A 16,343-nucleotide genomic window follows, 5' to 3' on the forward strand; every position below is an offset into this window, starting at 1 on the left:
ATTGTACTCGAAAATGACATTTGAGAAGGGCGTAAGTAATTTAAATATTTTCGTATTTTGTAATTTAAAAATTACTGTAACTCAAATCCGTTGCATAGTATCAAAAAGTGGTTAAAGACAAACTTGTAGGAAATTTAATGGGCTTTCTAAAAAATAAAATACACTGAAAGAAAAATACACGCCACTTGAATTTGAAGGTGATGTCACGATTTTTTTTCGTTCAAATTTTTTGAGGAAATAGCCAAAAATGTTACAAAAAGACTCACGAAAAATGCAGGATTGTGTGACTCTCCTAAAAAAATACAAAAATCATTTTCTAAAACTGTTTTTTTTTAAAGTGGTCTAAACGTCAAAATTTTCAAAAACCGATAATGGGAATCGATTCCCCAGCGGTTTTAAAAATAAAAATGTTGAAAAAATAGGTTTTTTTGATGGTTTTTTGCAATTCCTGAATGACAGACTTGATTTTTCAGTCTCGAAAATATTTTTACTGGAAAGCTCGTCCAATTTCTCATAAGTTTGGATTTGGAAAGAAGAACTCTTAAAATTTTAGCAAATTTATGGGTTGAAAGTTGTACTTGTTTTATGTGACTTTGGCAATGTTTTAAAAAATGTATTTTTTTTAGGGATCAACTTTGGCTGTGGATCCTATATTTAAAGTAAAAAGAAGTAGCCAGTAATTTTTCTAGTGTCCCAGACTATGCCTCTACGCATTTTTTTACAATTTAAATGATAATGGTGCCATTTTATAGCAGAAAATGTGAAATACAAGTAAAAAATTTAAAAGTGACTTTAAAAACATGAAAAAAATAGATAGGCAAATTGTTATGAAAGGAGGTAGTAGAATAGGCCAAATACTACAAAAAAAAAACATTAACTAAACAAGATAAATGCAAATATAAATACTACAAATGAAACAAGAAAAACATAAAACAAGAGAAGTAAAGTTTTTCGTAGAACAAAAGTTGCTCAAAATGACGGGAAAAATAAAAATTTTCGAAAAAAAATTTGGGCTGTAGAGGGTTAATTGAAATAAGTTTAAGTGAAAATGATTCACATTTTAGATTGAAATAAATTCTTTAAAACTCTTGAATATTTAAAGAGATAATATATTATTAACGATTTTGGATGATCTCGCATTTTAATTTTTTTTAAATTCTTAAAATCAAATAATATTGTCTGTTTGCACTCATCTTTAAAATATTGGGAATTTATGGAATCGGAATTTGAGTTTTTCTGTTTTTTTATTTAATCAATTTGGCAGATTAACTAAAAAAATATTTTTTCGAGGTTTTGAAGGTGTTCGAAATTAAAATCAAGTAATGTGAGCTTAAATTAACATAACAAAAATTAAAATTAGTGCAATTATATATCGTTTCTGAAAAATATGTTGTTGAATATTTTTGTAATACATACATATTTTCTATCATTTGGCTATGCTTTGAAAAATGCGGGTTAAAAACAAATTCGTGAAATTAAATGAAACATAATTTGTTAATAGTTTTTAATAGTATTTCATTGTATTGTTGACCTATTGATGAATTGTTATTTAAATTCAGTTTGCTAGTTTTAAAAGAATTTACTAAATGAGAACATTTGAAATTGCATAAAAGCTCTTATAATAAATTAAAAATACTTTTAAACAGTTCGTATTCCAAAATTGTAAAATGAACTGCTTGAAGTTTCTAGCAACACAGAAAAAAATGATGGTAATATTCATCAGAAAATGGTGACAGATCTTGTGTCAAGGAAAATGATTTATTTTACCTCAGAAAATGATAAATTTTAATCAGTTTTTGATGAATATTCATCAGGTTTACATTTTTACACATTTTTTATGTAACTCAAAAAAAGAGGTTATATTCATCCTACCAAAATTTCAACATTCAAAAATTCAACTTTTTTTTTCTGTGAATGTCTTTGTTCATCATGATCAGACTAAATGCATTTGCCTTGACAACTTACCAGTAGTTTTGGCGACAATACGATTCGACGTCCAGGGAGATATCTCAGAATCAGATGCTATTTGGTCAACATAGTAAACCTGTTCTGTGTGCTCGTCCTCATCAAATCTTTTTGGTCTATGCTTGTGGCTGCTGCTCTTGCTGCTCTCGGCGTTGCTTCCACACACTAGGAACTTTCCGGATGAAACAAAAACACAAATTAATCACAATTAGAATTTGCTGGCAACACTGGTTTATGTTTTAGTAAATGTTCATTTATGAATGTCCTTCAACGATTTTTTTTTCAGTATTTCACTTGACGAATGTCCTTTTGCTTTCTTTTCACTTTAATTTCACAAGTCCCCCACAAAAAGTCCTTTTTTATGTAAAACACTAAACTTCTATTTCTTTTCATCACAACAAAAATCAGAACCTTCACTTACAATAAAGCTTATCAATAGCACCACGTGCACGGCGACGATGGACCTCATTGTGTGAAATGGCCCAGTCGGTTAACCGGATTGTAACGGACTGGTAGGACGACTACCCGGGCCTGCTTTTATATATAGACTTGGCCAAAATCCCTCAACTGTGGCGGCGGCGGTGGAGCTGAGCTGCGTGTGAGTGTTCGGCGAGGCATCTTCTTCTTGTGCTTCTTCGGCTGTGGGTGTGGGTGGTTGGCCAATGCCGCCGAAAACTTGCCGCGGGAAAATTGACGTGAGCAGCGCGGGGAAAGGAAAAGATGCAGTCCGGCTAGCATTGAACTTGGAAAAACTTGGGTGTTTTTTCAGTTGAATTCGGTTTTGCGGAAGGAGTGCCCGGGTATGTTTCGAATTCTTTGCTAGTAATATGTCGTTGTGGAATATGTTTTCATTGAGCGTACCATACATTTCGCACGATTCATAAAAATATCATTTATGAAATCATTGCCAGGATATCTTTACTGCTCATAACTGAAAATTCGAATTTTAACGCCAAATTTATTATTCCGAGGAAAACGTGTTTGAGTGTACGTCTTCGTCAAAGCTTTTTCTCCCTTCAACACTTGGATCTTGATTATGACAAAAGGTGGATATAGGCCGTTTATTCAATTACAGAGTTGCCAAAACATTTTGAGCCTCTCACATGAAATATGGCAATTTGTATCTTTATTTTATTGTGTTACTTATTGCTTAGTGCAATAGTTTAGTTCATCGTCATTGTAAAAAAATATAATTGAGAAAATGTTTTCTTATTCTGTTTCCGCCTTAATCCGACGAAAAGTTGTAATCTAACAGGTTTTCATCGCAAATAAACAAATAAATTATTATTTTTTAAATAGCAAGCAAAGCACTTATCAATTTCTTTTATGTTCAACATATTTTTGAATACGCACAAATTCCATGAAAAATGCAATAAAAACAATATTGAAAAGTTGTAGTAGCTTTTGCTTTTAATAATTTAAAATATTTTTGCCCTTAAGGCTCTGAAAGGTATCTTTTCCGGTTCCAACTTTCCTCTGAAGTTTTAAAGGGGAGGTTAACTATTTGGTTCCTATTTCATTCCTTTTTGCACTTATAAGAAATATTTGCTTTCAAAATTAAATTCCAAATTTTGAGTCCAATTGTTAAGAGCGAGTCCACGAGCAAAGCATACTCATCTCGCATCAACCTCACCAATCTGCCTGAAATTTTCAGGGGTTGTTTGTACATATAAAACTAGCATCTGGCCAAAATATGAGCACTCTAGGTCTCTAGGAAGTGGGGCAAATCGGGACACTAAGTTTGAAGGTTCAAAAACGTCAATAATCTTAAAAATGCTGTAACTTAGGCAAAATTCAATTTAATTTCAAAATTAAAAATGCATCTGAAAAGGCTTGAAAAATGCAACAAAATGCAGGGTAGAGCATCCTAATTGGTTAAATCTAAAGGGAGTTATTGGCATTTTAGTGAAAAAATAGCACAATTTTCAAACGCAAATAAAAAAATGTTCTATCCAGATATCAACTCGTTTCGACCTGCAGCTTGAAGGGGACATTTGGAACTTTTCCGATAGTTCTTTCTTGCAAACCTGCGTAATTCTCCTGAATTATTTTGAAATTTATATTTTTTTATTTTTTTTTATTTGATGAAACTTTGTCCACGATTTTCTTTGTCCCTAAGTCAAAAGAAGCCATTTTGCAATATTAGTTTTTGCATAGAAGGCTCCACACATTTTTAATCTGTAGAATAGATTTTCTGATCGATTTGGTCCCTTGGGCAACGTTGTAGGTTAATATTAGGACTTTTTAGAAAAAAAATAGGTAGGTACACGGAAAAACACGATTTTGAGTTTGTTTTTTTATTATTTTAAGTTGAATAACATATTTTGAAAAATACGTTTTTACTATTTATTTATTTAGGATTTTTGATATCTTTAAACTATTGTTGGAAAAATTATCTAAAAATTTATCAAATCGATGTCGTCGTGCTATCTTGTCACACCCGCCATTTTGATGTTCTGAGAAAAACACGTTTCAATGTTTGACCTTGAATAAACGAATCTATGACATTTCCCCGAAACCCATATTACCGAAAGGACATTTCCCCGAATGCCACTTCCCCGAAAAGACACTTCCCCTAATAGTCATTTCCCCGAATTCCATTTACCCGAATTTCCCATTTCCCCTAATCGTCCACATCCCCGAATGCCATTTTCCCGAATGGGCCACAATCCCGAATGCCACTTACCCGATTAGTCATATCCCTGAATAGTCATTTCCCTGAACGCTATTTCCCCGAAGGCAGTTAAGCCGAAATGCCCGGTGCCCCGGAGCGCGCGCGCTCCTGGGCACCGGGCATTTCGGCTTGACCGCGTTCGGGGAAATAGCATTTTACAGTCGACTCTCTGCTTGTCAATATCCAAGGAACCGTCGAGGAAGAGAATCATCAGATTACAGAACGATGCAAAATGAAGACTCGATTGAAAATATTTTTTTCTTGATACCCAGCTATGGGAGAGAATCATGGCAACGTCCATCAAACAAAAACAAACTAATGTCAAACACCCTTTAAAGCTTCGTTTCGCCAAAAAAATGTCTATGCAAGCCATGAAAACTGAAATTATTGACAACCGGAAGAGATTTTTAAAGCAAACAGAATCCAAGGGACCGTCGAGGAAAAGATTCTTCAAGCAAGGGAAAATATCAAGGAATGAAGATAATTGAAGTATGCAGATTGAAGGGACTGAAGAATTCATCGATAGATGGAGAATTATTGATATCGAGAAGATCGACAGCCAGAGAGTCGACTGTTTAAGAAAAAAATAATGGAAATTTCTATCACATCAAACTACATATAATATTTCTTGAAAGGTTCGTATTGGCCTTGAATGATCAACTTTCTTTTTGGCTTCACTCAGAACAGACGTAGCATTTTAGGGGGGAAGGGGTGTTGGAAGGTTTGGTACTATTCATTCAAATACAATGAATATTTTATATACTTTTTTTATATATTCTCAAAACAAATACCCTTTTCTTATAGACATGATAATAATAATGCAATAGAAGTTTTGTTATTTTTTATGATTCAAAAACATACCGTGCGATTTTCGTAGTACTGCGTATCAGTAGAACCCCGTTCACACTGATCATTTTATTCACATTGCTGGTTTGGGATTTGGCGAAAAGTATAATCAACAAAAACTTCAAAAAAAAAAAAAATTGTACCAGCCTTACGTATTTGTTCGATTTTTGCGTTCTTGAACAAAATTCTCAAAAACAACATCTAATCATGCGGTTGAATACAAAATGTTAATTGAACAACAAAAAATCTAGTAATTGGGTCCTAAAATTAAGCTTAAATTTGTGATATTATTGTTCACAAGAAAAATAAGCTTTACTAAGTACAATGACCCTTTGAACGACCGCAAAGGATTTAAAATGGATTTTTTTGCAATTCCACTGTGAAACTGTCAACTTTTCCTGTCCTTCTGGAGAAACGAAACGGCCTACTTTTCCCTACCAAAAATAACAGAATGGAAAATTAATACCTAACAATAACAGTGCTGAAAAGTTCTACTTTTCAGCACTGAAATGGGTGCTGAAAAGTTGAAGTTTTCAACACTAGTATCGAAAAGTAACATTTTTCAATATTTTTTTGGTTTTGACCGATGAATTTACTAAACACATGAATATTTGTCATAAAATTCCATTAAAGAAGCGTTTTTCGGAATTGCAAAAAATGTTGTAAGCAACTTGTTGCAAAACTTGATTTTTTCAGCACTCGTCATATTTATCCAACTGTGGTTGTCTTGTCAATAACTTTTTTTTGCTTAAAAATAGTTATCAGATATGGTTTTTAATCGTGTTTCTTACCGTTGTTCATAAAAATTGACAAAGGGCTTTACTACCCAATTTACAACATTTAATCAACAGCATTCCCGAAAAAGCTGTTTGATCGGTAAAATTGAGGAAGAAAATAACTGTTAGTCATGGAAAAAGGCTTTAGCGAAAATGATGATTAGGGGATATGCAAATTCGAGTAATTTTAAATTAAAATAAACGGCAATTGGCGTAAGTGTCACTTCGGGAAAATGGCATTCGGGGAAATGGCTAATTAGGGGAAATGGCATTCGGGGATATAGCCGATTAGGGGAAATGATATTCGGGGAAATGGCTTTCGGGGATGTGGCTGATTAGGGGAAGTGGTATTCGGGGATGTGACCAATTAGGGGAAATGATTTTCGGGGAAATGGCATTCGGGGAAATGTCATTCGGGGAAATGAGCTAGACCCGAATAAACAAAAGCTAGAGCACGCAATTATAACTACAAATGTTTACGGTAATCTAATTTGTACGTGCGTCAAACGCGTTCTGACCTGAAATCCCTTTGGCCAATTGTCGCACTTACATCAATTTTCAGGGAGTGACAAGATAGCACGACGAGAGTGAAACTTCTTTCATATGTAAAGTGACAAAAATGCACGGCGTTTTTTCGTTTTTTATTGCAAAAACAATGCACAGTGGTCCAGATCCCAAATTAATTGGAAAAATTATGACTTTTTGGAGCTTTGGTGTCTTTAGAAGAGTCGTTGCAAATAGAAACGGGCAACTTTTGGTTTGGATGAAAAAGAGTGGCTCAGGATTTGGGTAATTTTAAAAATCTATCTTTTCAGTAATATTTTTTTGGATTTTGTCTTGAAGTTGTTAGTCTTGTCAATCCAAGTAACTTTGTCGAAGATACCAACATTTTATCTTGCAATCTAAGCATTTTACGACCAAATTAAGAGAATACATCTGAGCAAACTTTAAAAAAATCTGTTTTTTTTAAAGTAGCAATTCAGGGTTAAGTTTTAGAGAAAAGGGATATTGGGGGCACTTTTAGAGCTCTTAGAAACAAACATTTTTATTCATTGACTTGTGATTTCGGACTTTTAGTCAAAAGTTACAACCATTTTAAGGTAAAAAATATGCGAATTTAAATCCTCAATATCTCCAAAAAGCGCAGGACAAATTTCAAGAGCCAGGATGCATTTGAAAGTGGAGATCTGGCACTACAAACGCGAATGTCTTATTTACAAGGTATGTGGCAGTGCGTGGCCGAATGGTTACGCTGTCCGCTTTGTAAGCGGATGATTCTGGGTTCGATTCCCATCTGCTCCAACCCTCCATCGGATGAGGAAGTAAAATGTCGGTCCCGGCCTTGGTTGTTGTTAGGCCGTTAAGTCATTCCAGGTGTAGGAGTCGTCTCCATGCCATAAGTACAAACAACACACCAAACCAAGCCTACTCCGGTGGAATCGCTGGTGGCGGTTGGACTCGCAATCCAAAGGTCGTCAGTTCAAACACTGGGGTGGAAGGGTCCTTGGAGTAGAAAGAGGTTTGGGTGCTCTCCCCATTCAAGCCTTCGGACTCCTAGGTTCGAGCAGAAACTTGCAATAGAGACCACAACAGACCCGGGGGTCGTTTATGTGGATGGTTTGATTTGTGGTGTGGTTCAATTAAAATTATTATATAAAACTAAAATATGACCGATAATATAAACTGTATTTTCAAAGGGAGATAGGAAATATACCACAACAAAAAAAAATCTTTATAATTTCATTTCATGGATTTCTTCCAATTTCAGATCCAACTGCTTCCGGTTCCAAACGCTCACAATGGCAATCAACGTCCCCTTCCCACTAATTGCTTCTCACTTTTACTTTTTGATTCAATTATATTTTCATCGCCGATTTAAAGGATTCACATTTTAACGGAATCAGCCAGCTCGCGCGTTAACCACCACATCATTATCAGGTTTTATTTTGCTTTCCTCTATCGCCTCACCCATACTACCTTGTTGGCGTTGGGGGCTTTAAAGCTGTGTGAGGGTGTTTTAAATTAAATATTTGCCATCGCATGCGAAATTTTCCTGCTCGGCTTTTCCGATGAATTCGCGATCCTCGGCGGAAAATGATCGCTAATGTGTGAGTGTTTGTGCGCGCGCGCGTGCACTCTCCTTCTTTGAAAGGTTGTTATTCTTTCCGTTGGCGGTTTTTGATGTTGATGGGCCTCTTATCGTTGGTAGGTACATATATATTTTCATTGCAAACTGACGTGGGGATGTGAGTGCAAAATCCTAGGCGAAACCCGATGCCGTTGATGAAAACCGACCGACTGCATAATTCATTGTTTTTACACTGTTTTGGTACCTGTTGCCAGCCAGTTTGGGAGTTAATGAGAAATTGTTAATTTTTTTAATCTTTGTTTTTGGATTTTTTTTCGGTTTGTGAAAATAACATCGCAAACAAACAGATTGCAGCGTTCCATTTGTGTGATATGGAACTGTTGATTGTGTGGCAGTAAACTCGAGTAAAAGTGAAAATGGTGTTGTGTCGTTTTCGACAAAATCAAATGTATCCAATATGTCTTTACTATCAAAACTGTGCTACTTAGGTCCATTTCCAAAGGATTTGATTCAATTCAATTTAGTTCAGTTTTATTGGTGAATATTATTCACTGAATAACCAAATTACAATAAGTTAGCCTTACATAGATTACAAAGTTTTTGAGTGCATTTCAGCTGTGGTTAGCATCATAATTCGTTTTTGAGCAATTGGAAACGGTAAACAAGGCATAATAAAAAGTAAGAAAAAGTAAAAAAAAAAAAACTTGCGAAATAAGGATTTGATCCTATCGTGTGGTAAGGCTTTCAAAAATAATATTTGTAGTTTGCAAAACTGTTTACGCGTGGTATTTGCAAAGGTCGTATGAAATAAATACATAAATTTTGTTCCCAAATTATTTTTTGCCAGATTTTTTTTATCTTTTGCATATATTTGCGAGATAATTTCAATTATTACGTAAATTTTTCCACATTTTACATTTATTAGATCAATAAAACAAAGTTCTACTTGACGATACAATACAACCAAACTCACTAAACTAAACTAAAAATCTTAATATCTTCAGTTACCTTGAAATAAAATTAAATTAGTTTGATTCTTCCTGACCGTTGGTTTAAAATGAATGGAATACTTATTAAATTTCAGTCAAACAAGCTGTCACTGAACACCACAGTGCTGATATGCCAACATTAGGTGCTTGACGGAATTAAATGCAGTTCCCCTAGTTGTCCCCTGAGATTAAATATATAGATAAAAAAAACTTATATTAAACTTAAAAAAGTTTTTAGTTTTGTTATTTATGTTCGATGCGCATACGACATTTTCAAAAGCAACGCGCTTAAAACTTGGTTCGATCTTGGTTCGATTTTGACTTCACTCGCTTTATATGTGGATGACAGTCGTGACGTAACCGTGGTGATACCACTCTAACACACATGTTTACTCCAGAGCACCACTCATCTTTAACATCAACATGTAAGATCTCGACGACAAAGCCATTAAAATTTCATCCGTTTTGCTCAATCCGGTGATAGAAATACCGTCATCAGGGTTGACATTAGGTTTGGGAGTAAGATTGGGTCATTTCAAAATGCAGAATTTGGTATGACCCAATCTCACCCCCTGACCCAAATGTCACCCCTGATGACGGTAATGTAAAAAGGTAAAAATGTCGATTAAGAACTAAATCAAACAAATTAATATAAATGGTTGTCGAGCAATGGCCAATGCGGATCTGAAGGCAAACTGATTATCCTGCTCACGTCAGTGACTGTTTAATGAGCATAGTAACTGCATGCTTACAAATTTACATTTTCTCATTGTTTTGCTTGAAATTCATTCTGTATCATGTTTTAGTCAATTCGATAAGGCATACAGTTAAAAAATTTGGCAACACTGTCCTGTAATATTGTTGTATAAGTTTACGAAACTGCATGATGCATTTTTTTTAACAGTTAGAAAGATAGTTGGCAAACTCATATCGATAAATCATTAAATAAGATTTTGCAAGCAACACTGTAATTAGTTATCAGGCCGGATGTTGTAAATTTACTTGAAAATAAATTTCGCAATCATTATGGGAAAAAAGTATTAAAATCATTTTTTGTATTAGAGCAATTCTCTGAGATTTCGGTCATTCGATTTTTTTTGTATTTTTTAATCCGGCTGAAACTTTTTTGGTGCCTTCGGTATTCCCAAAGAAGCCATTTTGCATCATTAGTTTGTCCATATAATTTTCCATACAAATTTGACAGCTGTCCATACAAAAATGATATGTGAAAATTCAAAAATCTGTATCTTTTGAATGAATTTTTTGATCGATTTGGTGTCTTCGGCAAAGTTGTAGGTATGGATATGGACTACACTGAAAAAAATTGATACACGGTAAAAAAAAATTTGGTGATTTTTAATTTAACTTTTTGTCACTAAAACTTGATTTGCAAAAAAACACTATTTTTTTTTTTTTTTAATTTTTTTAAATGTTTTAGAGGACATCAAATGCCAACTTTTCAGAAATTTCCAGAATGGGCAAAAAATCTTTGACCGAGTTATGATTTTTTTTATCAATACAGATTTTTTCAAAAAATCGAAATATTGGTCGCAAAAATTTTTCAACTTCATTTTTCGATGTAAAATCGATTTTGCAATCAAAAAGTACTTTAGTGAATTTTTGATAAACTGCACCATTTTCAAGTTATAACCATTTTTAGGTAACTTTTTTGAAAATAGTCGCAGTTTTTCATTTTTTAAAATTAGTGCCCATGTTTGCCCACCTTTGAAAAAAGTATTTTTGAAAAGCTGAGAAAATTCTCTATATTTTGCTTTATTGAACTTTGTTGATACGACCCATAGTTGCTGAGATATTGCCATGCAAAGGTTAAAAAACAGGAAAATTGATGTTTTCTAAGTCTCACCCAAACAACCCACCATTTTCTAATGTCGATATCTCAGCAACTATAAATCTGATTTACAACGTTAAAACATGAACATTCGTGAAATTTTCCGATCTTTTCGAAAAAAATATTTTCAAAAATTTTAAATCAGGAATAACATTTAAAATGGGCGTAATATTGAATGTTTGGCCCGTTTGAAATGTTAGTCTTGATTTAAAATTTTTGAAAATATTTTTTTCGAAGAGATCGGAAAATTTCACGAATGTTTCATGTTTTAACGTTGTAAATCGGATTTATAGTTGCTGAGATATCGACATTAGAAAATGGTGGGTTGTTTGGGTGAGACTAAGAAAACATTAATTTTCCTGTTTTTTAACCTTTGCATGGCAATATCTCAGCAAATATGGGTCGTATCAACAAAGTTCAATAAAGCAAAATATAGAGAATTTTCTCAGCTTTTCAAAAATATATTTTTCAAAAGGGGGCAAACATGGGCACTAATTTAAAAAAATGAAAAACTACGACTATTTTCAAAAAAGTTACCTAAAAATGGTTATAACTTGAAAACGGTGCAGTTTATCAAAAATTCACTAAAGTACTTTTTGATTGCAAATTCGATTTTACATCGAAAAATGAAGTTGAAAAATTTTTGCGACCAATATTTCGATTTTTTGAAAAAATCTGTATTGATTAAAAAAATCATGACTCGGTCAAAGATTTTTTGCCCAATCTGGAAATTTCTGAAAAGTTGGCATTTGATGTCCTCTAAAACATTAAAAAAAATAAAAAAAAATAAAAATAGTGTTTTTTTGCAAATCAAGTTTTAGTGACAAAAAGTTAAATTAAAAATCACCAAATTTTTTTTACCGTGTATCATTTTTTTTCAGTGTAGTCCATATCCATACCTACAACTTTGCCGAAGACACCAAATCGATCAAAAAATTCCTTCAAAAGATACAGATTTTTGAATTTTCACATATCATTTTTGTATGGACAGCTGCCAAATTTGTATGGAAAATTATATGGACAAACTAATGATGCAAAATGGCTTCTTTGGGCATATCGAAGGCACCAAAAAAGTTTCAGCTGGATAAAAAAATACAAAAATTAAAATTAAAGAAAAAAGACCGATTCCGTAGAGAACTGCTCATTAGAGATTTAATTTCTTAATCTTCTTAATCTCAACTCTGGAAGTTTATTGGTGCTTCCTGATAAAGTCGGTTTGATCATAAAAAAATATTTGTTTTGATTTTAGAATTTGCTCATAATGTTTATTCTTGAAAACTGCAATACTTAAACTAATCCCACACGCTCTGCAATACTTAACACTAAAAGGACCTTTTAGGGGAAGAAAAATTTCGGATTATGCTTGTGCAAGCACTTGAGCAATGCATAAGCAACTTCACAGTTGTTCTTGACCCCATCGCCTGCATGTCGGCATGTATCGAATGCCCTCTTGGTAGGTTCCGCGTATTCTGGAGGGATCAGCAAATCAGCTTGCTTCATAGCACTGTCGGCGACTATTTTACCTCTGCGCATCTGCAATTGTGATTTTCATCGATTTTTTTAAATTGAACTGTTAGATTTTTATGTTCTCACAGCTTGCATCAGCTCAAGCACACAGTTTGCGTAGCACATGATCTCCTTGCTTTCCGGGAATTTCCCCGAGGGAAGACCTTCTACGTGCTCCAAAGAGGGTTTCGCTTTGTTCATGCAAACTGATCGCATCATGTCGCCTGATTTGCTCAGCTGTTCCATTGTGGCGTACTGGAGAAAAGATAAAAAAAATAATTGGAGGTCTAAACTTATGTCATAAACTTACACTATCCACAGAGTTGGCAAGCAATAGTACCATGCTGGTGACAGTCACCAGCATGATACTTCGCCAGCTCATGGTTATGGTTTTCCGAGAAAATTCATGAAACTGAGGTTCTCGATAGATTAGTGAGCTCATTTATACTCATTTCGAAAAACTGTATTGTCAGCAACAGTGGTTGGTGAGGTGAGTAGTCAAATTATAGTTATCATGGGGTCGTTAATTGCACGATTCAGGTGCAAGCATGGTGATGGGTGATTTGAACGCGGAAACTTTCTCGCGATGATTTTCAATTTGAACCGTTTTGGCACGATGATATATGCCAAGTTGAGAACGTTACAACTTTTTCATGTAAAATTATATGAACCTATTTATAAATCCTTCTTACGATTTTTTTTTGTGTTAAAGGCATAAAAGTTCATTATATAATAATTAAAGATTAGGAATAATTCATTGCGTAATTTTCCGGCCTCCGAATTCCCTTTTATTCGATGCTCCTTTACACACGATAACTAGCAAACACCCCCTCCCCATTGTTGTGTCGTAATTATGCTATAAAATGCGTGATTAACTCGTCCTCTTCAAATCCAAACTCGCACCTCGCACCTCCCACACCCTGAAGGTCCGATCCAATGTGCACTACTAGCTTTGGCCAGTTCCGATTCGGTGCATTTCCCCTCTACTTTTTTCTCACGTGTCTAGTTTGTCGTTGGGGTGGTTAACCGTTTTTTTTCGTTATTTGGAATTACAGACAATAACTACGAATGTTTCTTTCAGTATTTTTTGTGAAAAGATCAAATTATTCAAGTCTACAAGATAATTTTACCTCCTTGCCCTGATATACAGTGTAAACTAACAGGATATCGTTTCAATAAAATTACAATTACAATTACAAAAAAAAAAAAAATTAAATTGATTTAATCCTTACTTATATAATATTTCAGAACCACCCTAAACCGCGCAACATATTTATCCCTTTCAATGACCTTGGCTTGGCGTGGGCAGCGGTATAATTGAATCAGCGAAAAACAAGCAACGGATTTTGACTGGCACTATACGAGCTGCTGCAGTTTTGTAAGAGCACCCATGCGTCCAAAGCCGTTCCTCAATTAACGCACCACGACGAGCTGCGCGTTTTCTTCCACATGGTCCTGGAAGTGAAACCACGGCAGTCTGGCAACACTATCAGTGATACCAGCCGAAGAAGATGCGTGATTTATATTTTAATGTGCACTGATCAGGCCGAGGCACCCCAGCTGAGTTTTCGCTTTTAATGACGAGGAAAATGGGCTTTTCCACCTCGCGAGTGCTCTGAAGCGAGTCCATGTGTGTGCGGCATTTTCCGATTCCTCTAATATTGATTCGTGAACGGGTACCTGCTGCTGCTGCTGCTGAGCACCATTAAGTTTGACGGTTTGCTATAGAGTCAGCGACGAGAGGAGAATTGACCAATTTAAGCCGTTTTTTGCTACTGCTACAATATTTGACCGTTTTGAGGGGCACTAAGACGGTTTACGGACACGCAAACCGTGGAGTTGTGAAACGACGAAAGGAGCAACTTAATATCCTTTTTTTATGATGTGCGGTAAAAGTTTAAACTAATAGCTTGTTCGAACCAGGTGATTTATGAATGGCGCTTATCATCCATTGACAGGCACGGCGCTGTTGGGAGTAGTGGCTTTTGATACTGCAACGAAAGTTGGGCTGAGATTACAATCGTGCATGACTAATGGTTATCGTTGTAACTAGATGCACAATGTGCTTCGTTATGCTGACTTAGTTTTGCGGAAATATTATCACTTGGTGGTGCACCGCCAGCCACCGTTGGAAGTGCATTGGCAGCAATAACCGGAGCAATTACATTGTGATGTTAGGCATTCCGATTTTGAAAAAAAGTAATGATTTATTTATGATTTCCGTGGACATAAATTAGATTTCACTGCAGCACGATAGGTTGCAACTATAAGTTGTGAAATAAATAACCTTTTTTTCAGACATTTCACTATTTTATTCATATTTTAATAAATCCGTTACTTATATTTTTCAAAGCTTATGTAGCCTCCTTTGAACATTGGCCTAAAATCAGAGGAAATCATATTTGCTTAAGAAGTCCAATCAACCGAAAATAAATTTAAATGCGTTGATTATAATCAAATTTAGCACGTTTGGGTAAATGTATTTTATAAAATTTCCTTTTCCAAACATAAAAGAGTTTTGATTACCATAAAACATTGCTGAAGCAGCGAAAAATTAACAACTAACTTACTGTCAAGAAAGGTTGCGCACCACAATTATAAAAATAAATTTTATAATCAGTGTTTTCTTTGTGCTCAGGAAAATAAGTTTTATTGTTGTTTGAAATAAATTCCGAAATCTAAACCTGATTTTAGGACCCAATTGATTTTGTTTATAGCCAACCCTGTGAAATGTCCAAGAAAGGTTCCTTATACTATTTCCAATCCTGCTCTTAAAAATGAACTGTTTATTTAAAGCTCGAAGACATATTGACTCAGAATCGAAAACTGAACAAATGTCTGTATGTGTGTGTATGTATTAGGGTGCCCAGAATATGGGACTTTTGTTCAAAACCTCGCTCCATAAGCTGAATATTGTTCCTTGAGCTATTTTAGGACTCTGGGCCAAATATGGACCAAATCGGTCAACTTATACCCATTGATACTCAAGGGAGAAGTTTGTATGGGAAAAATCTGAAAAATTGAATGAAAAACGAAACTTTTTTTACAGTTTTTACAAAAATCCGTTTCCGCATGTGGAGCAGGGGGTAATTTTTTTTGAGCACCCTATTGTGTATGTGTGTGTAAGTCACCAAAATCGTTACTCAGTTTTCTCAGCACTGGCTGAACCGATTTTGCTCAAATTTTGGAATTCGATTTAGTTCAGGGTCCCATACGTACCTAATTGGGTTTTATGAAGTTGAGATAAGAAATTCAAAAGTTATGTATAAAATTGTGTTTCATATCCGGATCTCACTTAATTGCATGTAAACTAAGGACAGATCCATCTTCCGACCCATCGTTGGTTAGGTAATTTAAAAACCTTTCCAAAGAATCCAAAACACTGAAGATCTGGCAACCCTGTCTCATGTACTTATTTTAGGCTGGATCTCACTTAAGAGCGAGTTTTTCACCAATGTGTAACAGGTCGTATCGAGGTGCTCCGATTTGGATGAAACTTTCAGCGTTTGTTTGTCTATACATGAGATGAACTCATACCAAATATGAGCCCTCTACGACAAAGGGAAGTGGGGTAAAACGGGCTTTGAAGTTTGAGGTAAAAAAAACATTAAAAATCTTAAAATTGCTCGCATTTCCGTAAAACTTTATC

The 16,343-nt window shown here is 34.7% G+C and overlaps 1 protein-coding gene across 1 annotated transcript; it reads right to left on the bottom strand.

Moving 5' to 3' along the window:
* Positions 1 to 12,472: 12,472 nt before the first annotated feature.
* On the bottom strand, positions 12,473 to 13,094 carry LOC120415957 (general odorant-binding protein 72-like). Its single transcript, XM_039577599.2, has 3 exons — positions 13,005 to 13,094; positions 12,782 to 12,949; positions 12,473 to 12,721 (listed from the first exon to the last, which is right to left on the bottom strand). Exons 1-3 carry the CDS (start codon positions 13,074 to 13,076, stop codon positions 12,524 to 12,526), a joined length of 438 nt encoding a protein of 145 aa, XP_039433533.2. The 5' UTR covers positions 13,077 to 13,094; the 3' UTR covers positions 12,473 to 12,523.
* Between the last annotated feature and the right edge of the window lie 3,249 nt (positions 13,095 to 16,343).

Source organism: Culex pipiens, chromosome 3 (genome assembly GCF_016801865.2).
Source record: "Culex pipiens pallens isolate TS chromosome 3, TS_CPP_V2, whole genome shotgun sequence".
Taxonomy (NCBI): domain Eukaryota; kingdom Metazoa; phylum Arthropoda; class Insecta; order Diptera; family Culicidae; genus Culex; species Culex pipiens.